Genomic DNA, 25,378 nt, shown 5'->3' on the forward strand with positions numbered 1-25,378 from the left:
AGGGTCCAAAAACAGTAGGTCAAAAGCAAAAAGTACAGGGAATCCACACCAAGAGCTGCCAGGTCTAACTAAGGCTATTCCTGTGTTCCATGCAACCATAAATCAAAATGGTAATTACCTATATCATGTGCATGGGATGATGTCCAGCCTTCTTACTCAACTCCTGACATCAGTGCTTAATTCTGGCCATTGGTTGCCTGTGTGGGCCACTGGCAGTGGTGTAACAAAGGTCCCCCCATCCACCCTGAAGGTCGGGGGCCCCCAACAGCACAGTACCTTGGCCCGAGAGCTCTGGAGTGAGCCGGGAGGTGGGTCCCTCCAAGTACTTTGCAGGGGAACCCCTCAAGTTTTGCTATGCCACTGGCACTCATTTTTGGGGACCAGCACTTATATTTCCTCATCAGGCATTTCCTGAGAGCAAAAGAGGGAAAAACACACAAAGAAGAATGATGAGAAAGCGGAAAAGACATTACCAGGGGAGGAAGCATAAACTTGCAAGGGTGAGATAAAGGGGCAGGCAGTGTCTGTCAATTAATTAAAAAGGTCTAAGGTGAATTCAAGACTATGAAGGCTTGGTATTCAGCACGGCTTACTTTTACTTATTCATAGCAATTATTATTATACAAATTAAGCACCGCCTGACATCCTTATTTCAACTCATTGAACGTGAAAGAATATCACCATATGCCATTTTGTCCAGGCCTTGAGTAGGGACCAGGTCAACAGAATCAAGTGACATTTTCTAAAGCTATAATACGTGCTACAAAAGGCTAATTTCACACAGATGGTCTAAGGAGCAGCTCACGTGGGCTTTAGTTTGACATTTTGCAGTTTATCTTGTGAAGTAGATATGTGAATGAGATGTGTTAAAAGACTGAAGTATGGTCGGTTTCAGCTGACTTTAGATAAGGTATATCCCACATTTCATAACTGCTACCTATTTAATATTTCTGGGTAAAACATAAAATTAAAATTAACTTGCTATAAATTAGCAGCACTTCTGCTCTCCGTATCTGTACTGTCTGCAATGGAGGTGGTGGGAGGGGGGGGGGGGCTCCTGCTCTCAGACAATTACCACAGTGTGCAATTTGGAAGAAAAAAAAACTAGTTGTCCGCTTAAACAGTCCTTGAATGAGTGGGGCTATTTAGAAGTCAAATGAAGAGTAGAGGTCATTTTGGTCAGGAGGTCTCTGCATTCTTTTTGCTGTATAATGTGGGGATTGACAAATATTGAATATGCAAATGAAGAATAGAATCAAGCACTCATGTACTGGTTCATATAGAAAAGGGTTCAGTAGTTGCTTTGAGATAGCTTCTCTTTGTAATGCAAAAAAAGACTTGTCACTCCAGTACCACATTTCAACAGCCAGACATGATTCCCTTAAATGCAGAAGTTTTTTAGACAATCTAATACAATGTTTCAGACACATGTTTCACTTAGGGTATGGGGAGGTTGACTTCTTGAGCTTTTTCAAGGCAACTTGGATTGAAATCATCATCAGTCCAGCCAATAATGTTAAGTAAACTTCCAAGGCTTCAAGTATTCTTGGGTAACAAAAGACTGGTGTCAATTTCCTTTGTGTGTATGCTGGAAGCAGCCATTTGAAATGTAAATGGGGTAGGCAACTGCTTCACCCAACCCATCCTGGACACCCCATCATTGCAACCACTAGTCGCCCTTTGTCTCACTGCCTAGGAGGAATACAAAATGGCCAAATGCCAATCAATTTACAATCCTGTTTCTAGGATACAGGCCGTAGGCACCAAATGATCAGGATAAAACAATGTAAATTTTCTAAAAGTGGCATTTCTAGAATTGTAACTTAAAATCTGATTTTACCATTAACAAGGACCTTAAATTACAATTTATTTGAGTCCAAACTTGACAGTCCTACCTGTTCCTAATCACACATTAGCACTTATTAAATGTAATAGGGTAACCTAATGTTATCCAATGGGCGAGATAGGCATTGCAGTAGTGAAAAACAAAGTTACGGCGTTTTTACTACTAGGACATGTAAAATCTTACAAATACATGAAATGCTTTTTAAATACAATGCATCTTGCCCTTTGGGCTGTTTGGAGCCAACCCATGGGTGATGTCTATGCATTAAAAAGGCAAGTCAGTCTGGAAAAATTGTTATTTTTGCCAGGTCAAAATGGCAGTTTAAAACTACACAAAGAGGCTGCATTGGCAGGCCTGGGGCATATTTAAAGGGCTGCTTAAGTGGGTGGCACAATCAGTGCTGTAGGCCCATTAGTGGCATCAAATTTGCTGGCCTTGGCCAAATGTAGTACCACTTTAATAGGGGCATACAAGTACTTAAATGTGCTTAATTGTTTATAAGCCAGTTTTACCATGCTTAGAGTAGAGAGCAATTTAGCACTGGTTAGCAGTGGTAAAGGCAGTGGTAAAGTGCACAGAGTCCTAAAATCCAATAAAAATTAGTTCAACAAAAAAAGTAAAGGTTAAAGGTAAAAGGTTTTGGGTGGACCCTGCAGAGAAGGCCAAGTGGAACAGAGGGGGGGTGTTCGACCTGACAGCCTTAGGGTGATCTTGCCTCCAACTTTTTGTCTACCTCCTTCACTTTTCTTACCTCTTTTTTGCTGGCTTTAGGACTCTGTATACTTTACCCTGCAAACCAGTGCTAAAGTGCTTGTCCTTCCTCCCCTATAACATGGTAACATTGGCTTAAACCCAGTTGGCTTATTTAATGTACCCATGAGTCCCTAGTAAGCAGCACTACATGTGCCCAGAGCCTGTAAATGAAATGCTACTTGTGGGCCTTCAGTAGCGATTGTGTCACCCACTTAATTAGCCCTCAAACCATATTTCAGGCCTGCCAGTGCAGAGCACTGTGTGTGCAGTTTGCCCTGCCATGTCAACCTGGCAAAAAAAAAACCTTGTGACAGGCCCAAGCCTTCCCTTTTTATACAAATATGTTACCACTATGGTAGGCCCTGGACAACCCAGAGGGCAGGGTGCAATGTATCTAAAAGGCAGGACATGTATGTTTGAGTTTTCCATGTCCCGGTAGTGAAAAACTACCAAAGTCATTTTTCACTACAGCATGGCCTATCTCTCCCGTAGGATAACACTGGGATTAAATTATTACATTTTTTAAGTGAAATTTACAATCTGGAAGAGGTACATTTTTCAGGCTTGCTGTCTTTGGACTCACACTTTAAAATCACAACTTATGGTGAAGTGGGATTTCAAATTTCAGTTCTGAAAATTTGCCACTTTTCGAAAGTTGGCATTTTCTTTTTTTAGCTATTTGGTGCCTGCTGCCCGTCTCTGAATACACATCTGGGGTGGGTGACAGCTGGCATAGTGCATTCCCTTTAGACAGCCATGCACAAAGGGAGCTTAGGTGTGACTTGATGGGCCATCCACCTCCTGGTGGGCAATCATGGGCAGGACAGGAGGGAACAGCAGGGCACTGCCTCACATTTACACCTAAATCAGCTGTGTCCTGTCCCGACACATAGGGCTGCCTCCCCCCCCGTGGTGAGTCTGGAGCCAGGGCAGGAAGGGAGGACCTCTGTGCATGTCAAATAACTTTCTTTGAAGTCTCCCTAACTTCAAAGACACAACTGGATATAAGTACTGGGCCTCTGACACAACCAATTCAATCCACTTCTGACCCTGAGATACCCTGCCAGAAAGAAAGACAGCTGTCCGCTACAAGGTCTGCCCCTCTGCTGGTTTGCTGCTTTGCTATCCTGACCTGCTGCCTGTTGCCTCTTGTCTGGGAGTGAGAAGGACTGGGCCTTCATCTCTCTATCCCATAACCCAGAGCTTGCTGGTCTCCTGTTGTCTAAAGTCTCAGGGACATAAAAGGTTTCCAACTTACCTCTGTTGGACTTTTTTCCTTACGCAGGGTCATCTCCAGTCTTTTTGCCTCCTTTCTCCTAGTTTTTCTAACCTCTCGCTGTTGGCTCTATGGCTCTGAGCACTTTATCACTGCTGACCAGTGCTAAAGTGCAGGTGCTCTCCCATCTAAAGTTGGTATGATTGGCTTATACCTAATTGGCATATTTAATTTACCTAGAAGTCCCTTGTACAGTGGTATCTCCATACCCAGGGCCTGTAAATTAAATACTACTAGGGGGCCTGCAGCACTGCGTGCGCCACCCACTGCAGTAGACTTTCAAACCTGTCGGAGGCCTGCTTGCGCAGGGCCTGTGTGTGCAGTTTTGTGCCACAGGGACCTGGCATCTAAATTTACTTGACAGGCCCAGAACTCCCCTTTTACTACATGTAAGTCAGCCCTAAGGTACGCCCTAGCTAGCCCTATGGGTAGGGTGCCATGTATGTAGAAGGCAGGACATGTGCCAGGTTGCATGGCCTGTCCTGGTAGTGACAAACAGCCTAACTTGGTGTCTCACTTCTGTGAGTGCTGCCTTCTCAAAGGATTGCATTAGAAATGCCCTGCCTTATGTGTAAGGGGTATTGTCTGATTTATGAGGGTTAGCGTAGGCGTGTTTGGTATGGTTGTGATGGTAATAATAAATGCTGCCTACTGGTGTAGGTGTATTTTTTATTACTATTACAGAAATGCCACTTCTAGAAAGTGTGCATTTATCTGTGCTTATGACTCTGGTGTTCTGCAGCTTGACTCCAATCCACGTCTGGGCAGAGTGACAGTTGGGGCTTTGTGCATACTTTTCAGACAGCCTGTACAGAGGGTGGGTGGAGGTGTCACAGAGGTGCATCTGCATACCGAATAGTCCTCCTGGGCTGAGAGAAGGGAGAGGCTGGGCACACCTACATTTGTAAGGGCTATGCCCTGGCCTCACACAATAGGGTTGTTTACCCCCCACTGATGTTTCGAGCCTGTGCTGAAGGAGAGAGGGGGCACTCCCAGAACCAGTTGTAACTGGCTTGAACTCCTCTCCCTACCATTGCAAAACATTGTAAGGACTGAGTATAAGTACAGGGTAATTTTCCCCACAATTTGGAGACACTTTGAATCATCTTGGAACTGGACACAGAAATGCTGGAAGGACTCACCAGGAACAGCCATGGACTGCTGCTGCTGTGCTGACCTGTGACCTGCTTGGTCACTGTAAAGGACTTGCCAATTGCTGCATCCTCTTTGTGCTGGCCTGTTGCTGGGCCCCTCCACATGTGAGACTTTTTCCTGGACTGTTGTCCCCTAGGGGCAGGGTGCTGTGGCCCCTGACCCCTGCATCCACTTTGAAGCACGAGGGGTGCTTCACCTTTTTGCTGAAATTAAGCGCTTGGGAAAGTGCTTGCTGGGGGATTTCTTTAGCGCTTGAAAGCACTTCCCCTTCCTGATGCTGAGTGCCTTAAAGAGTGCTTATTCATTGCTGCATGAAGAAATCACCACGCGACCTGGGCTGCGTGGTTTCCAGCACCGGAGTTGCGCTGTCCTTCGTGCCCCTGGGGCACCAGAAGATTCATCTGAGCCAGAAATTGGAGTGAGTGGACTCCTGTCGTGCCACTGGGGTGAAGTGCGCTCCGTGGAGTGCCCCCAGGGCACAGGCAGACACCTGCATTGGTGCCTGCCCCTTTCCGATGTCAGGACGGGAAACCGAGTGCTGCTAAAGCCGGTGGGCAGTGAAGGAAGTCTCATCGGAGTCTCCCTCGCCCCACCAGGCCCCTTGTTGTTTCTTTTGCCGGGCAGAGGGAAGGGAAGCCTCACCGGAGCCTCCCTCTGCTCCCCTGACACTCTGGACTTGTTTGTGGAGGGCCAGTGAAGGCCCAGGGGAGACCCCAGGAGATCGCAGGCCCCAGGAGGGGCCTGTTACCAATCGGAGGGAGTGTGTGGCACCCCCCTCCACCTACGTTATCCTGAGGATGTTCGCCCCCCTCATGAGGGCCGGTTGAGGCCCGGGGGGCCTCAGTGATCACGGGCCCCCAGAGGGGCCCGTTCACAGTAGAGAGCAGGTGTGTGCCGCCCTCCTCCAACCAAAGGATAAGAGAGGACCCCGTTTTGCGAAGAGGAGTGCCGGGGGCCCCATTCTTCATCTTCTAGGCACTAGAGGTGCCCTCATCATTAAAACCAGGTATTTCCTAGTCTTTCTGCAGACTTGAATACATATATTGCCTACCTGCTTGATGATGTTTATATATGCATGTAAATGTTCCTGTTACCGGCATAACTAACATGCTAATATGTTTTTCTAACTTGCCATATGTTTTCTAATCTTCCTACTATGGCGTTCATGATAATCTTGTGACAAGTGCTTTGGTGTAATAATGTGTTTCCTGACTACTGCTCATGTTGCAGAATACTGAGAACCTGTGTGTTATATGTGACTACTGCTAGTTTGCAGAGTAACTAAGGTGTAACGTTCTGACAACTGCTAAGGTAGCAGGATACTACTTATATGTGATGTTTGGTCTAATAATTGCATCGTATACAATACAGTATATTTTCATATAATCTGGTGTTGTGTTTCCTTTGTGGTGGGGATATTGCGTCACGTGTGTTATGTGTGTTGTGCAAACGCTTTACACATTGCCTCTGGGATAGGCCTGACTGCTCATGCCAAGCTACCAAGGGGGTGAGCAGGGGTTATCTTGGATGAGTAACTCCATTGCCCTGACTAGAGTGGGTGGGTTCTGGCTGGCTGAGGTGCATACCCTAGCCAACCAGAAACCCCATTTCTAACAACCTCCATCTGCAGCTTGACTCTGCCAGCTGTGAGTCTGCCCTGTACAACCCCAGTCCTGGACCCTTGGAAGTGAGGCCTGAGGTGTTTTGTCAGTTAAATCTGTGCATTCTCATCAGAACCGGCACTTAGTCACCTTTGAATGGATTGAAGGCGGTGCATCCTTGTTGCCAAGTGGAGCGGGACGGGCTCATAATTTTCGCCCTACGACTCGATACATCCTCTGCTACAGGATCAGAACTGATGCATCGCATTCAGAACCAGCAAGCCACCCTCAGAACAGACACATCACCAACTCTGCCTGGAGAAAACTGATGCACCTCCTTCTATGGAGGGATCAGAAGCAACGCATTGCCTCAACTGCACCCCACATCTTCCTCGATGCGGTTGCACCAAGATTAAGGTATTTTTGTTCAGTTGGCCTAGGTGAGTTCCTGTATTCAACCTGCACTCCATTGTGGTTGGATTGAACTCTTCACGTTGTCCTAGTCAGGCATAGCCAGATATCTCCGATTAGTCCACCTTGCTTCTAAGTGCTTACAGTTCATTATTTAAAAATTCATAACTCAAATTCTATTTATTGGATTTTTGTCATTTTGTTCTTGTCATATTTATTGAATTAAGCTCCGGTATTCTAACTAACTGGTATTTTTTATGTGATGTTTTCACTGTTTTACTGTTTGAGGTGTTGCACGAATACTATACACATTAACTCTTAAGTTAAGCCTAACTGCTCTGTTCCAAACTACCATGGGGTGAGCACGGGTTAATTTATGGTGTGTTTGTGACTTATCTTGACTAGGACTGTGGTTCCTGTTTGGATAGGTTGCATACCTCTGCCAACTAGAAACCGAGTTTCTAACAGGGTCTTAGGTATTAATTCATATGGATTGGTTTATCTATTAGGATGTTATTATTAGGAGTTTAAAGGCAAAAAAGAGGGGGCTGTGAATATGGACTGAAAAATGTTTCAAATTCTGGGGGGTTTGTCCTCAAAGGATCTGCTCAAGCTGCATTTCTTCTTGAAGTGGGAGATACAAAAAGAGCTTTTGTTTTTGGATCATAGGTTTTGCAAGCCTCCACATTTGGATAGTTTCGGGAAATCTAGGAGCGCTAATGCGCAAAGCTTTATGGGTACTGTATACATCTCTTATGGTGAATATGGCATCAAAAGGTGGTCGTTTCAGGAAAACATCAAAAAGGATAATAAGTTTACTTTTTGTGTTGGCTACAAATATTGTGGAGCATGTAGACTAGCTTTCTGAAGGGCAGTCTCCTTTAGAGTGATCACAATGGAAAGCACAGCCAACGTCAAGGTAACAAATTACCAGAACTTCAATTGCTGATTTAGATTTTAGGCATAAAGTATATGTATGAGTTGTTGTTTGGGCTCTTGATGTTGAAAGCGTGCAAATTTGGCCATGGTTTAAATGCCAAGGAATTGCTTTTCTTGGAAAATCTTAAAAATGAAGGCAAGACTAGAGATGCAGTGGTAGTCTTCAATCATAGAGAATTCAAGCTATGATTTTAAGGTGTGGTTTGACACATCTAGCCTTGAGGCGTAGCAGCCTCATTTTGAACTGATGAGTATAATTAGTGACACTCTTTGGCAATCAGCTCCAATGTGCCTGAACACAATTACAAGTCACTAACTCAAGTATGAGACAATATTGTCACAAGTGTGTGGCAATCACAAGTACCATTTTTGTTTAATGATATACGGAACTATAGTTCGGTAAAAATAAATAACTGCAATACTTTTACTGAGGGGCTCCAGGTGAGCTAACATAGATAAGGGCAAAGTTTGACTGTGTGCAGTGTCACTTGAAACCTGAGGTGAACAACATCCCAATTATTCACTGTTTACTAATGTCATGTATGAGCCCCAAAAAGGTTCTGCCCCCAGCTTTAAACTGCTACAACAGGCAGGAATGGGAGTGGGTGCATAGATAACATGGCCTCTCCTCATTGTCCATTATGAAAAACAAATCACCTCCTACAACTTTACCTCCCCGCCAACAACACTATCCACTGAGCATTCTCTCACCCTCCATCAGCTGTTGTTCTCTGCTTTCCCAGAGAGTGTAGGGCTAGCCTTGTAAGAGCAGCCTGGAATTATTTTGTTCCCCAGTGTTGCTATGTTATGGAGGTGAATAACCACATTAAGCACCTCATTATGAGTTTGGTGGTCCCACCATGGGACTGCCAAACTGACAGGGAGGATGCTACTGCCATGGCCGTGGCATCCTCCCACTGAGCGTATTACAGTGTTCCCGCCGGTCAGTCTGGCGGGAACCATGCTACGATATAGCATCCAGCTCCCTTAAGGGTGCTATATCGTAGCGCAAAGGAGGCAGTCCAGCACCCTCAAAATGCTCTCTGTCTGCAAAGCAGACAGAGCGCATTCCGATGGTGCTGGGCAGGGGGGCCATGTAACCCCCTGCACTTGTTCTCTGCCAGCCTTTTCATGGTAGGGAAACCTGGCGGAGAACAAGGATGTAATCAGCCAGGCAGCGCTGCGTTCAGGGCGCCCTGGCTGACCGCAACCAATAGTGTTGTCGGCCCATCAGGAACAATGTTCCTGGTGGGGACGGTAGCCCCCTGGCGGGTCCACCCAGGGTCATAATTGGGCAGTCGGACTGCCCGGAGTGCGGTAGTCTGATCATCAACGCAAGTGTGGCAGTCCTTGGACTGCCACACTCATAATGAGGCCCTTAGAATCTAATACACACACTAGTGATGCTCAGTGACATCCATACATAACAATAAAAATAATCATAAGATGAACAGTAATAACAACAACAATTTAATTGTGGTGAGTTTATGTGCATACTTGTGTGATTGTTCATTCATTTGTTTTATATTATACTGGTATTGGTATGGTGCTGTCTATTCTCCTAAGGAGGAGTAAAACACTTTGAGCACCTAGCCATGCATGTATAATTGATATAGCGCTTGACTAATGACATGATTCAGCTGTAACTAAGCGCTCTAAGATAGCAGTGCTCTTCAAAAACCCTGCTAACACTTACATTAATTAAATGTTTAATAGTAAGTAAGTAAGTAAGTTGAAATTGATTTTCCCACATGTAATTTTATACTTGTAATCTAAAGCCTCACGAAATCCTATAGCGGTGACATCTTAGTGGGCTAAGGACCAGCTGCTGAGGTTTTTGAACAACCTTGCTTTAGACTTTCGAAACCTGGTTGGCCCATGCAGTCTTTCAACCATCCTTTTGGATGACACCGCTAACCAGCACTGAGCTTTAAAAATGTAATCCCACTAGTTGTGAAGCTGCAGGACGGTGGTGGCAAGCAATCTACAAATTCAGCACTATATCATGAAATTGCTTAAAGTGTTATTACCTAGAAATCATTCAGCAGCACACACGGAAACAGTCTTCCAAACATCAATCAGAGAACATTTTTAAGAAGGTATCAAAAGAACAACATAAGCATCTACGGTGCCACGAGAGGACCCAATAGACCATAGCCAGGCATACTGACAAAAGCCATGGTTCGTGATATAAATGTTAATCATTTACTCCTATAAATAAATGAGCCCTAGATGACGGAATATGCTTTTAGGGAACTGCTGTGAGCTTCTTGGAACCAAGATAAGAAGAGATAGCAATGACATCTTCCGCCCATTCTATCTGGTTAATTATAAACCATTTATATAAGTAGCAAGTTGACCCCTTCTGCATTTTTCAGGCTTATAAAAGGATAGCACTACAGGCATCATTGCCTTTCTTCTTCTTTTCTATACACATTGCCATCGCCAACAACAGTGACAATGGCGAAGGGCTTCTACTTGAGCAAGCTGCTGGCCGGGGTGGCCATTTGCTTTACTGTGGCTGCCGTCGCTACCATAATAGCTCTGGCGGTACTCTACGCTGAGGAAAAGGCCAAAAATGTCACATCCAATCCCCCCACGCCAAATCCTACCACGTCCCACTCTCCTGGAACGGCCACAACGGCATCGCAACAAAATACCCCCTGGAAAAAGTACAGACTGCCCAAAACGCTCGTCCCACAACATTATGAGGTGGAGCTGCAGCCCTACCTGGAGAAGAACGCGCAGGGTCTTTATGTTTTTAAAGGCAAGAGCACGGTGCTGTTCTCGTGCGTAACTGAGACCGACCATATCCTCATACACAGCAAGAAACTCATCTACAACAACAACAGCTCCACTTTTTCCCTTAAGACAGCTGATGGTTCTCTCCCGCCAACCATTAAAGGAACGTGGCTCGAGGTTCCGACCGAGTACTTGGTGGTGGAACTGGACAGAAACCTAGTGGCTGGCAAACAATACTCATTCTACACCGAGTTCACTGGGGAGCTGGCTGATGACCTGGCCGGCTTTTACAGGAGCGAATATAAGGAGGGTAACGAAACCAGGTAGGAAGGGCAACAGCCTTCACTATGTAAACCACGATACCAATACGCAATCCACGAGAAATACTTGATCAGCGCGTGTGAGAATGAGTGGGAAGGAGGGGAAACGTGAGACGGAAGACGAGAAAAGACAGTGCCCTGATTTAGATTTTGGAGGACGGGTTACTACGTCTAAATCATGCCCAGGGTCTGGAGAAAAGATAATGAGGCAGGGAATTTGGAATAGGGTCAGGTAGAGAGAAGTGTACCGTAGAACTGCGTGAAAGTAGTGAGTGACTGAGCGAGTAGAGAAAGTGTGCATGGGGTGCAGCAATATATACATCATTTCCTGCAGTAACTAACGTCCGTATTCATATACAGGGTTACTCTATATTTTATGTGGTCTGTCGTGCCATATGTGAAATCACCCAACAATAATCCACTAAACTTGGTCATACAGCTCATGAACTATGAGCACGAGAACAGTATTCCAGTCCTACTTCAAAATTACTTCAAAGCAGCACTAGTGGCAAAATGTAATAATATTTCAGAGACTCCGAGTCACAAAGCTCTGCTTGGAAATGTTAGAAGTTCTCCCATATGATTTAATGTGTATTTGGAATAGATGTCTGACTTTTTTGGGTATTCCTAAGAAATCCCAGTAGTGGTGGTAAAACGGTACTCAATTTCTATGATCGTGCTGCTCCTGAAAATCAAAATGTACTTAAGCAGAATTTTCACCAGATGAAAAACCATCATGAATAAATCACGCAAAAATGTGATTTGCACAGTTAAGTTGTTTTTGCCTCCTACGAGAAAGTATTTTTTCTCCGTCGGTAAACCATATTCCCCACATTCCACGAACTGTGAAACACCCTTTCCATTTTCTACAGTGGAAATCTGTATTCCTGTCTTTTTCCAGGAGTTGTTTCAGGTAGGTTTAAAAGTTGGGAAACTAACTAAAAAATGTTTCTGAATAGCTTAAAAATTTATGCAATTGTGAGAGTTCACGGCATTTTGTGAGCCACCTCCGTGGAATTCCATCTTTTCCAGAGCTAACCTTAAACTCGTTATAGTGGTAATACTTGCCTTTTAGATGTGGAAATTTAAATCATAAATTAAGTTTTTGTGCACCGAAGCGACATCTAGGCGCACAAAGGAGCATATTTAAGAGCCCCTAGCACCATTCTAACGCCACATTAGCATAACTTTTGTTAATGCTAATGTGGTGTTAGTAGCCCAAAAACACCAGCCATATTTACAAAGTGTACAACACAGTACAATATTATAATGTATAATTGCAAACTATTAAAGATATTGCAAGAATGTGCATGCCTTATTATTTCACCTTTTACAACTCGTCAAGCTGCAGCCTGGACTTTCATCTAGGAAACAGGGGCACTAATGGACACCAATAATTTAGGATAGAGGGTCGTGGAGCTCCCTCTGGCAATAATGTCAGCTGAGTAAAAAAGTGTGTAATTTAAGACTTATTAAAAACTGGCAACATACATTTGTGGATAATCGCGGTTTTAGCAATATTTTTGTACCTACCCCACTGATGACATTAAAGGTGCGCTGCACTGCCCACCGTCCTGATGCTTCTTTGTTCAGGAGTTCTCCTCTGCTGAGCTGAACATATGACGATCTTCCACGAGGCAAGCACCTTTAGGGGTAAATGGACCTTGCAGTTTTTTTTTTTTTAATCATAACACTGCTTACAGTTTCATCATTGTTCCTTACTACACAATGTTATGTAGGGGCTGAATGACAAAATCCATAAATATTTGACACCTAGACGACACAGATACAAATCGTATACTTCCCTGTTGTCAACAGAATAAGAAAGGTTCAAATATGTGACAGAAGCCTTGGATCACGTATCCATGGGACATTCATGCTTTGCACTAACGACCCCCCCATGGAATTTGAACTTCTACACAGTTCAAATGAAACAACATTTCTATTTTCTTGTGTTGCACACAAGTACAATTGTTTTTTTCTTTTTACCATACTGGCATTTCCTCTCTCTCAGTTGAGGCATTGTAAAGAAATCATGTATACATTTAATTTCTCTCTAGGAGATTCTTTTTCAGGTCCATTTAGTACTTTCAACATCCATCCACCTGAGCACCTGTTGACCATCGGAGTCAAGCATACAATTTGGCATCAGCTAAAGAGTTCATCTTGAGTTTAAATTGCTTTTGTGAAAGTCAGAATATTTCATAGTATCATGCCTTATTTGACCTAGGGGTTAGATGTTACCGTGACAACCCCTAAAAAGTAAATTTTCAGTCTAAAAGTTTCTTATCCTTTCTGAAGTGAATGTTAAAACTGTCTACCTAGGGTGGTATTCCCCAAACATTTTGCCTTTCTCCTCATTTTCTTGATCTTGTTTTTGCTAGGAGTAGGACTCTGCATACTTTACCACTACTAACCAGTGCTAACCAGTGATGAACTGTGTGTGCTCATTCCATGAAACATAGTAACAATGGTGTTAGACCTGACAGCCTTGGGGTAGTCACCCCTAACTTTTTGCCTGCCTCCCTCCACTTTTTGGACACTGTTTTTGCTGGTTTATAGACTCTGCGCACTTTACCACTGCTAACCAGTGCTAAAGTGCATATGCTCTCTCCCTTAAAACATGGTAACCTTGAATCATACCTGATTGGACTATTAATTTACTTATAAGTCCCTAGTAAGGTGCACTTTATGTGCATAGGGCTGGTAAATTAAATGCTATTAGTGGGCCTGCAGCACGGGTTGTGCCACCCACTTAAGTAGCCCCTTTTTCTTGTCTCAGGCCTGCCATGGCAAGGCCTGTGTGTGCAGTTTCACTGCCACCTCGACTTGGCATTTAAAAGTACTTGCCAAGCCTAGAACTCCCCTTTTTCTACATATAAGTCACCCTTAATGTGTGCCCTAAGTAACCCCTAGGGCAGGGTGCTGTGTAGGTAAAAGGCAGGACATGTACCTGTGTAGTTATATGTCCTGGTAGTGTAAAACTCCTAAATTCGTTTTCACACTACTGTGAGGCCTGCTCCCTTCATAGGCTAACATTAGGGCTGCCCTCATACACTGTTGAAGTGGCAGCTGCTGATCTGAAAGGAGCAGGAAGGTCATATTTAGTATGGCCAGAATGGTAATACAAAGTCCTACTGACTGGTGAAGTCGGATTTAATATTATTATTCTAGAAATGCCACTTTTAGAAAGTGAGCCTTTCTTTGCACTTAAATCCTTCTGTGCCATACAATCCACGTCTGGCTGGGCTTGGTTGACAGCTCCTTGTGCATTCACTCAGACACACCCCAAACACAGGGTACTCAGCCTCACTTGCATACATCTGCATTTTGAATGGGTCTTCCTGGGCTGGGAGGGTGGAGGGCCTGCTCTCACACAAAGGACTGCCACACCCCCTACTGGGACCCTGGCAGACAGGATTGAACTGAAAGGGGACCTGGTGCACTTCTTGGCCACTCTTTGAAGTCTCCCCCACTTCAAAGGCACATTTGGGTATAAAACAGGGCCTCTGCCCTACCTCATCAGACACTTGCTGGAGAAGAAACCTGAACCAGAAACTACATCCTGCCAAGAAGAACTGCCTGGCTGCTCAAAGGACTCACCTGTCTGCTTTCTACAAAGGACTGCTGCCTTGCTGTTGCCCTGCTGCCTTGCTGAACTCTTGTCTGGCTGTGAAAGTGCTCTCCAAGGGCTTGGATAGAGCTTGCCTCCTGTTCCTTCAAGTCTCAGGACCAAAAAGACTTCCCTCTTTTACTTGGACGCTCCGTGCGCCGAAAATTTCGACGCACAGCTTGTCTCGCGGCGAGAAAAACGCCGCACTCCGACGCTGATTGACGTGACGCTCTTGGGACGATCGAAGATCCGACGCACGGCCTCGCAAGGACAACGCCGCCCGACCTCTAGAGGAGAAATCGACGCGACGCCTGCCGTGAGATCGTAATTTCAACGCGCAGCTCCGCCGATCGAAGTCTAGAGGAGAAATCGACGCGACGCCTGCCGTGAGATCGTAATTTCGACGCGCAGCCCCGCAGACCGACGCGCAGCCGGAGAACAAGCAGGAAAATCCACGCACAGACCCGGGACATCTGGTAATCCCCGCGATCCACAGAAAGAGACTGTCCGAGCGCCGGAAAACGACGCCGACTTCCCCGCGTGGAAAATAACGATGCAAGTCCGTGTGTGCCGGGGAGAAATCGACGCACACACCCTTTTTCCACGCACCTCTTCTCTTGTGGCCCTCTGAGGAGATTTTTCCACTCCCAACCAGGTACTTGTGCTTAAAAGAGACTTTGTTTACATTCTAAAGACTTAAGACACTTTATATCACTGTCCTGTGATATTTCTACAATTTTCCATTGCAACTTTATTCTTTTTGACCTACAATTATCCTGATAAATATTATATATTTTTCTAAATACTGTGTGGTGTATTTTTGTGGTGCTATATGGTGGTATTGTATGATTTATTGCACAAATACTTTACACATTGCCTTCTAAGTTAAGCCTGACTGCTCGTGCCAAGCTACCAGAGGGTGGGCACAGGATAATCTTGGATAGTGTGTGACTTACCCTGACTAGAGTGAGGGCTTTTGCTTGGACAGAGGGTAACCTGACTGCCAACCAAAAACTCCATTTCTAACAAATGGCTTATCCCCAATTGGCATATTTAATTTACTTACAAGTCCCTAGTAAAGTGGTACTACATGTACCCAGGGACAACAAATGATATGCTACAAGTGGGCCTTCAGCACTTACTGTGCCACACACTTAAGTACCCCTTTAAACATGTATCAGGCCTGCCATTTCAGCCTGTGTGCAGAGTGCACTGTCAACCTGCCAAAATAAACCTTTTCCCGGCCCAAACCTTCCCTTTTTTAAATATACGCCACCCGCAGGATAGGCCCTGGAAAGCCCAGAGGGCAAGATGCAGTGTATTTAAAAGGTAGGACATATATCTTTACATTTTACATGTGCTGGTTGTGAAAAACTCTCCAATTCGTTTTTCACTACTGCAAGACCTACCCTTTTCCACATGATTACATTGGGGTTACCTTATTACATTTTAGAAGTGTAATTTCCAAATGGGAACAGTTAATCAGTTCTTGTTTGGTGTCTCTGGAACTGGAATTTAAAATCCTAACTTTTTGTGAAGCAGAGTTTTAAATTACAACTTTGAAATTGCCATTTTTAGAAAGTTGATGTTTTCTTGCCATAGAAGACATTTGAGGGCATATTCAAGAGCTTCTAGTGCCATTCTAACATCACAATAGCATCATTTTTTTACGCAAATGTGGTGTTAGGAGGCCAAAAATGCTGCGCCATATTTTTAAGTGGGGCAATGCATGCTTTGCGCCACTTTGTAACCCTTTGTGCTACATTATGCCTGCGCCAGGCATAATGTATGCACAAGGGGTGTTCCCCCGTTAGGGGAGCCGAAAAAATGGCTCAAGGAAAGCTGACAGATTTCCTTGCGTCATTTTGTTTTTGCCCTTTTAATGCCTGCTCAGAGCAGGCATTGAAAGGGAGCATGCCATTGAATACAATGGGTCCCTGTGTACTCTGCAGGAGTAGTGCCAAAATGTTGGCACTACTCCTGCAGAGTACATCAATAGCATGAAAAACAAATGACTCTATTGCCCCCTACCCTGCGCCATGGTGCACCGTATTTTAAATACGGTGCACACATAGTAGCGGTAGGGAGGTGCTAAAGGGTGCAAGAAAAGTGGTGCTACACATTGTGCAGCACAACTTTTCCTAGATATGCACCTTGGTGACTGCAGCCAGCACCTGGGTCACATGATTGAGTTCGGCTGAGTGCTGAGCTTTGTATATTCTACTTAGACAGCCACACACAATAAGGGGCCTAGGTATGCTTGGATGGGCCATCATTGGCCCGATGGAGGGGACGAGCTGAGCCCTGCCCCACCTACACTTGAAGGGCTGTTTCCTGCCACCACACAAAGGGCTGCATACCCATTGTAATCAGTATGAACTTGGGACAGAGGGGGCAGGGTGCCTGGGGACTTCAAAAGGAAATATCTAGAAGCTTCTCCCCCACTTCAAAGGCACAACTGACTATAGATACTAGACTACAGGGGAACACCATAGCAGTACACATTTGAACCTGTGGATGCTCTGCTAGGAAGAGGGACTGGTGTGCTGCTGAAAGGACTGCCACTCAGCTGGACTGCTGCTCTGAAGGAGCTACTGACCTACTGCCCTCTTGCCTTGGGAGGAAGAACTGGACCAGCAACGCAGGGCTCCAACGTGTGTATGTAAGGGCTAGCCTGCTGACTTCCTGATCTGAGCCTTGGGGACATAATAGGCTCCCCAACAACTTGGACCAGTCCCTGGAACAAAATGCAGTGAGTTCCTTACCCCCAAGTGGTGTCCGTCATGTCCTGGACCGTTAGTGTGGCTCAGTGAGCTTAAATCAAGCTTTTGGGCACTTCACAACAGTGAGTGGACCAGTTTGTACCAAGACCTCAGTGCTCATACCACAATCCAACACAAAGCTCCGTCTGCCCAACTCCTTTTGCTCCAGCATCAGCCGCTCGTGGTAAAATGGCAATGCAAACTCCAGCAATGCCTGCCCGTGACGACGGCCAGCTCTTAGAATAACACCAACAGCCTCTTGTGATGCTCTCTCTGCTCCTTGTTGCTGTCTTCAACTGTAACTGGACTCTTGGCACGGACTTGAGAAGGTAAACCTCAGAGGGCTTATCCTAGTGACTGTATTGACATGTGCTCCATCGCGGTCAGTCTGAAAGTGTGATTTCGACCTAGTCCAGTACAGCAAGATATCCTGAGTTGGCGCTTTGTGCTTTTTGGCACTTTTTCACTATGATCCTTAAAAATGGATGATGACGGTTCTACTCCTTTGATTTTTGTCATGTTGGTCTTGTTTTATTTATTAAATTATGCTCTGTTTTTCTAAGTTGGTGTCGGATCCTTTTGTGGTGTGATTACACTGTGTTACTGTTTGAAGTGTTACACAACTAATTTACACATTGCCTCTAAGTTAGGCCTGACTGCTCTCTGCCAAGCTACCAGGTGGTTGAGCATAAGTTGATTTGGGGTTTGCTTGTGCCTTACTCTGACAAGGATTATGGTAGCCAAAACATTCAACAAAGAAATCTTGACCATCAGTGCAAGTGTTTAATTCAAAGTTGCCATTTGCTTGCATGTCATACCCATCACAGTGAGAATACTAATGCAAGATGTTAGTAAATGTACTCATATTTTTAATTTCAGGGTTATTGCCACAACACAGATGCAAGCACCTGACGCAAGGAAAGCTTTCCCTTGTTTTGATGAGCCGGCCATGAAGGCTACGTTCAACATTACTCTGATTTACAAGCAAAAGTTTGTGGCACTGTCAAATATGCCAAACATCAGTAAGTTGTTTGCTTTTTTATTAACTGTGAAAAGTGTACGAACAATAGTGCCCTATTCTATTGCGATAATTAACAAGTTGCCAGATTCTTACTTGATATACAGCCGGCATATCTTCGAATCAGTGTTTTTTTTAATTCTGATACGTCAGACGGGAAACCTTTACATGAATACAGGCGGCAGTTGGTGTCTCAAAAATCCTGCAGCTGGTGTATACGTTACTGCAAAATAATCACGAACAAATATAACTAAATATTGGAAAACGTAAATATTAGATGCTAATATAGTAATATATCTAGCAGGTGCCGACTGACATTCTGAATCTCATATCTGTCAGACGGATGCAGTACTTTCAATGAAATAGCGCTTTCAGACTGTGTAACATTTCTTCAATAATTGAACAACTGTACAAGTGTCCAGTAGTATGACAGTGTGTGTTTAACTAAATAAGTTAGCATCTTATCTAGGAAGGACTTCTTAAAGAGAATGCCTTCATTTATGTTCTGAAAACACGGAGAAAAAGGATTTAAATGACCCTGGCTTTTCGCTAATTGAGTCAGTGTCTCGCCTTCTTTGGAAATATAAAACGTTGTGGCCAGGGCTAGGATTCCCCGCACATACTTTAAACCAATCAGTCACAGCCCAGTACTATTCTACGAACACGCAAACAAAATGCAATTAAAAAGCTATGTTCATAGAGGCTACATATTTGAATAGTTAATGGTGGGAGATGACCTTGTCAGGACAAAACCGAGGGTCTCTTTTACCTTCCTTTCTTTTAAAAATGCGAACTTCCAGTTATAAAGACAGACCAAATTTGCATTGGCAAAGCAGATAGGTCTGGCTTTGAATTACTGAACATACTTATTATTTCTTCGCTGAACAGACCTATGATCATCAGAAAAGTACGTGGTCCTTAAAATAGCGTTGTGTCTATTGGTTCACAATTGATTACCGTGCTTTGTTCTGCTCAGTGGAATGCAGTGATCTGACAATTGATTTATGGCTGTATGAGGTGTGGTCCTCAATCCTGTTAATTGATTCAACTGGAAAAGCGTGACAAAAATGCTAGAAACTAGCACTTCTAGTTAGTACAAGGCTAGGCACTGAAAGGAACAAATCAAGGGCGTGTCGTAAATCACTTGTTCTTTCACTCATCCCATAGCGAAACAACCTATGATACACAAATGTCAGAAATATAGCAAAAAATGTATTTTAGGGCCTGCATATGCCAAGTTCAAATTGTAATATGACCAGCTGAGCCACTTATCCATTCGTCAGTGGTGGCCGGTAATTTTAAAAGGGAGGGGATTAAGGGATGGGGATAAGCTACACCTGCAAACATACACCCCACTCACACCCATTCATTCACACATGCACTCACACACCCATTCACAACACTCACTAACAAATACACATAGATGCACATGTGCATGCACCAAACATTAAAAAAAAACAAAAAAAACCTCAGCATCTCCAACAGGTAAGCCTCGGAGGTCCCAGGAGGGTTGGGACTGCTGCCTTCCCTCATTGGCTGGTCTAAAGTCAGCCAATGAGGGAAAGAAGCAGTCCCAACTTGTCACAGAGTGGGATTGGGTCAGTGAGACTGTTGACCCCACCCCACTCTGGGACGAGTTGTCACTGACACACGGCCCTGGGCTCTTCAGGGCTTAAAACTGAAGCGCCCAGGTCTGAAGCAATCAGTGACTTTCCACCTCATCATGAGGGGAAGGGACTCGAGTCCTTTTCCAGGCTGACGAGGTCACGCCTACAGGGCTGTGACTTCTTCAGCCCAGCAAAGTTCAGCTCAGGCAGCCAGGAGTCTGAGCATTCAGCGCATGTCCAGCTCCTGGCTGCCTGACCTGAACTAGAACAGTATCTGTCAGGCTGACTTTTATTCAGCCTTACAGATACTGTTTACGTCTGGGAAAAGGTAGGGGGAGATGGCCCCTCAGCCGGTACTGACAGAACTCTGTTGCCATCTGTGGTAGAGTTCTTAAATTTTCCAGGAGCATGGGCTAGAAATAGCAATTACCAAATAGCAATTTTTTGCTAATCGCTATTGGGTAATAACTATTACTAATGTACAAAGGGGGTCATTTAGCCCTGTTCCCTCAATTGCAATTCGTAACATGTTGCAAATAGCCCTACCTCATGAAAATTAATGCGGTAGATCGCAATTTGTGTCTTACTGCGATTTACTCCCATCACAGGGATGGTGGCCTGCTGGGATCAGCAGACCAGCGTCTGTGATTGCTTTTAAAAAAACAATCTTTTTTTTAAAAGCAGCCCATTTTCCTTAAAGGAAATGGGATGCGTTTAAAAATTAAAAATGAAAAGTTTCATTTTCAATATTTAAGAGTAGACAGTAATATGTGGGACCACTGCCTGCTCTTAAAAAAAAAATAAACATTCTCAATGGGGAATGGGTCTCAAGGGGACCCCTTTCCCATTTGCGAATGGGTTACCACCAACTTTGAGTTGGTGATAATGTGCAAATGTTTTGCAACTGCATTTCTGTCACAAAACATTCATACATCCCATTGTGATTCGGTATTTGGAAGGAACACCCTGAACATGCCCCTTCCAAATACCGAAATGACATGTATTCACAATTCAAATTGTGATTCAGTAACATGTTACCAAATCCAAATCCAAAACTCTTTATTTCAGCACTAGCCAATAGGCCATAAAAGCCCGGTTATCTTAAAATACAATAAAATACATCATATAACAATAAAAAAAATAACTTTATAGTATGCATTCAAAGCGCAGTAAGAAGATGAATATTAAATATTATTTCCCTGCCGCGTATTGCCTTACAAATGTAAGAAGCAAAGTTAAAGCATATGGCACTGGACTCCAAAGTACACAACAGGGGCATAGCAGCCTTTTGGCCCCTGATGTTATAGTCGATAAAAACAGGTTTCGAAAATTCTTCTTTAAGTCCAGATAAAAATGATAAAAAAGCATAAAGTGCAGCATGCTCTGTTTTGAGTTACTGTCACATGGGCCGGGATGGACCTTATTGTCCACTAATTAATTCTGGGAGAAGAAACCAGGTGGTGTAAAATAGTCAACTACAATCTAGTCAAGACAAATCAGTGTTGCATATTTGTCACCCAGGCCAGATAAGATTAAATGCACTCGGTTGGGACATAGAACATGTATTCCACTACTTTTTGTTTCAACTCATCACCAAAAGGCCTCTTGCTTTCCCTAGCAGCGATCAAAATTGCCTTCGCCACTGTTTTCTCAAGCAATAGGGTCCTAGCTGGGTCCTGAAACCCAGAATAACCAAACACCAACCTTAGAATATTATCATTAAGGACAACCACAGGATATAGAGAGCATAGTCTAACATTAAACAATTCCGTATGATAGCCTTTGTGAATGTAGTCTTGGGTGTAGCCCATATTGAACGTCACAAAGAAATGGATTTAAATGCCAAGATATTTTCCAGATGGCTTAGGTCTACTTCCCAATGTTTTTTGGGGGGACGATGCCAGGGGGGGTGTTTGAGGGTAATACCAAGTAGGTGCCACAAGAAGGTGTTTTCCTCAGCAGGTAAAGGGTTGCTGGGTGTGTAGCCCCCATAGGTGGAGGCAGCTAGTGCCTTCATGTTATAGATGGTAGTCATCTCCTTGATGGGGCCACAACCGAGTTTACTACAGAAACTAAAGACACCCTTGTGGACTCTATTCATCTTCATCTGGGTATTTTGTAGGTCTTCAGCCCATGTAACGGAATCCGAAAAAAGGATGCCTAAATACTAAAACGATTTAACCTTAGCTGTTGTGGTGCCCTTTAGGTAATACAATCTTATATTCTTTGCGGTTTCTCCCCAAATCATTGTAAATGTGTTGGTTCTGTTAATCTTTAGTTTCTTAGAGTCCATAAAACCCACACAGGAATCCATTTATCTATGCAGCTTGACACGGGCCTCGACAATAGGACGGCGCTGTTTGCATAGAGAAGCACAAGTACCGGATGACCATCAACCATTGGCGCGGCGGTCTGTAAGGACTGAAGAGAATCATCAACCTCTTTTATATATAAAGAAAATAAAAAAGGGGCCAACACACACCCCTGCCGTACGACCCATCTAATTCTAAAAGTAGGAGAAAGTTTTCCATTTGGTCCGTCATGATCATTGACTGACATTCTCCTGGAGCTGTGCAACAAGACAGACAATATTCACAGGCCACCTAAGAAAACAAAGTGCTCCACAATGTTGAATGGTCCACTTGTTAAAAAGCACTAGTAAGGTCTGCACCGCACAAGTAAAGTGAACCTGACTTGGCTGCTGTATATTTTCAAATCAAGAGTTCAAGATTCAGGCATTGTTCCACCCTCCCAAGTCCCTTTTTAAATCTGTTAGGAAATGGGATGGTAGCATTTCTGGTCTGATCTATCACCCTTCTTAAATATTGGTACAATGATGGATTTAGCCCATGAAGAAGTACTGTACCCAATACTGCTGCATTAAAAACTCCAGTAAGTATTGGGGCCCATAGCTCATGCATGCCTTTCATAGGAATCAGCTGGTTGGTCGTCAGGTCTGGGGGCTTTCCCCTCAGCACAGTTGTGTATTGTGTCTCAGATCTCAGCTAACGTAAAGACCAATGGTGGTCCTCTTCTAGCAATAATACTCCTTTCTCGTCCATTTGTAACCAAAGGGGAAGGCCTTGATTCATTGTTAATTAAAGGGTCAACATTCATTCAAACTAGCCTACCCATACATGGGGAGAAACTTGTGATGTTAAATCAGGGCACAAGTCACATTGTTGAAAAATGGGGCATATACAGTGTTCCAAGACAAGGTAGTGTCATTTGTCTCAGCACCCTGAACCAATTTCAGCCAAGCCTGTTCCCTTAACTCCTTTTCCTGTCTGCTAAGGGATCCCTATACTGTTTCCTTAAGACTTGTCTTGCCAGAAGGATACACTTTTGGATATTAAAATCCGCAGCTCATAAATAAGAAAAACATGCTTAGATTGTGAAAGGAACACATCAAGTTCCATTTACCAGGTTCTGAGAACCTCATGTTAAGTATAGTCAAAAACATTATTATAATAGTTGATTATGATCACATCAACCCCCTCCTTAAATGTAAACCTCATAAATTGTTAGAAAGGAGAGGACGTGACAGATCTTCTAATGTAAAGGAGCAACCTCCCAGGATTCTAGAATGCAGACTGCGTGAGTGGTAAGGGTAATATTGACCCAGTCCTATGAGATTAGCTTGTTCTTAAGCCCTGAGATGTTCCATGAAATAAACCCCATGGTAACATGGTTAAGCTGAAGGAGTATCTGAATCAGCCTGACTTAAGCTCTTCTCCAGTGCCCCGCTACTAGATAAAAAGGTTAAATAAGACAGGAGCATCAGCAGCTACTAGTAGCACATAATCATGATAGTGAGATGGGTTAATAGAAAATGAAAGGTTATCTGAACCATTCAAATGGGTTACAGACCTGACCACAGCACTCCTCTCCAAGCTAGCCACCTTATTGTGCAGGCCAGAAAACCCAGAGGGATGGTCAGAAAGTGAGCCAACCTGAGATAGAGTATCAAACCGATTCCCTACAGGTATGTTAAACTGTATATTGCCAGGGGCAGATGGGAGAACAGACTGATCAAGCTATGCTATATCTTTCATCGTCCCTCGAGTATCAACAGCCATGTTCTCCCGAATTGCCGTGGCTTGCAGACTACAAAGGGGCACAGACATAAAGCGAGGCTAATAAAAATAATAAAGCAGGATAATGACAATAGAACTCCCACGACCGCTCATACTCTGGTTCCAGCACAATACAGACTGAGCAACAGCAGGAGTTTTAACAATAATAATAACACAGTTCCCTTGAGCAGTGATAGGGCCAGGGCCAATCCAACCGATCCTTCTTGTGAACGGAATCTCATCAGATAGAGCAAAGGGGAAGGCTTTATTAAGGACTAACCAGTTCAACACTTAATTTCGCAGTTCCACATGATTTTGTGTAGAGTCAGAATACCAGTTGAAACCACGACATAAGGGCAGACAGCAGGGTAAGGTTTAAAATAGTACAGTTCGGGCTAACGTTAATGTCCTTAGCTTCAGGGGCAGCCACTGCTACCTGAGCTGCCTGCATAGTCTGCGTAGTTGAGAGCTCAGGAGCAGGGATCCCCCAGACAACAATAGAGGTCGATCACCTGGGTGTTTTAAGTACAATTTGGAAATGGAAGAGCTATTTAAATTGGTTAATTTAGAAGGTAGTTCAGTTGTTACCACAGTGAGGGCACCGTGGCCAAAAAAGATTCAAGATGGGCTTCAATAACTTCAATACCCACCCATAGGCGCTTTAAAAGTGGAGAGAGTTCATCCCATTGAACATCCCTGAATATAGTAGCACAATCAATCAAAATGTGCTCACTACCACGGGCGGTCAAAGTGGGTTCTGATGTGCTTGCCATTAACTGACTGGATGGTGAAATGTTTTCAACTGGCGCTGGCAAAAAAAATCTGAGTGGCTCCGTCAGTCATATTATGCTCAGGTCCCTGCTTTGGTGTTTTCTCCTTGGTAGGCACCTTAAATCTGGTTATAGCGAGAGGAACGGTCTTCGCTATCACCTGTGAGTCCCATAAGGGGTCCAAAACTGCACCAGCAACAGAGCACCTAACAGGAGAACTAAGTTGGGAATCCAACAGAATATCATGAACAAGTGCTGAAATTACGCCGGAGTTTAAGGGACAGCCATATCTTGGCAAGGGCCATTTCAATATTAATGACCCACACCCCCTCTCCAGCATCTGGTCTTTTGAATTACATTTTGAGGGGGGTGGAGTTGTCAAGACTCTAAATGCTTTCATTTTGCCCACAGCTGGCTTAGCGGTACTAAAACACACTTACTGGGCATCTTTATAAAGCAATATAACTTGATCAAAGGTAAACAAAATGC

General features: G+C 44.1%; 1 protein-coding gene across 2 annotated transcripts in view; it reads left to right on the forward strand.

The window, feature by feature from the left end:
- Positions 1–25,378, forward strand: part of LOC138284179 (aminopeptidase Ey-like) — a 219,394-nt gene that overhangs the window by 8,292 nt on the left and 185,724 nt on the right. Inside the window, exons 1-2 of one of the 2 annotated variants that reach the window (XM_069222677.1) lie at positions 10,396–11,046; positions 18,298–18,440. In XM_069222677.1, the coding sequence (XP_069078778.1) occupies positions 10,442–11,046; positions 18,298–18,440 (748 nt within the window). In that variant the 5' untranslated portion in view covers positions 10,396–10,441. Of the gene's footprint in view, positions 1–10,395; positions 11,047–18,297; positions 18,441–25,378 lie in introns of those variants that run through there. The other variant, XM_069222676.1, reaches the window with a different exon arrangement.

The sequence above is a fragment of the Pleurodeles waltl genome, chromosome 3_1 (assembly GCF_031143425.1).
Source record: "Pleurodeles waltl isolate 20211129_DDA chromosome 3_1, aPleWal1.hap1.20221129, whole genome shotgun sequence".
Classification (NCBI taxonomy): domain Eukaryota; kingdom Metazoa; phylum Chordata; class Amphibia; order Caudata; family Salamandridae; genus Pleurodeles; species Pleurodeles waltl.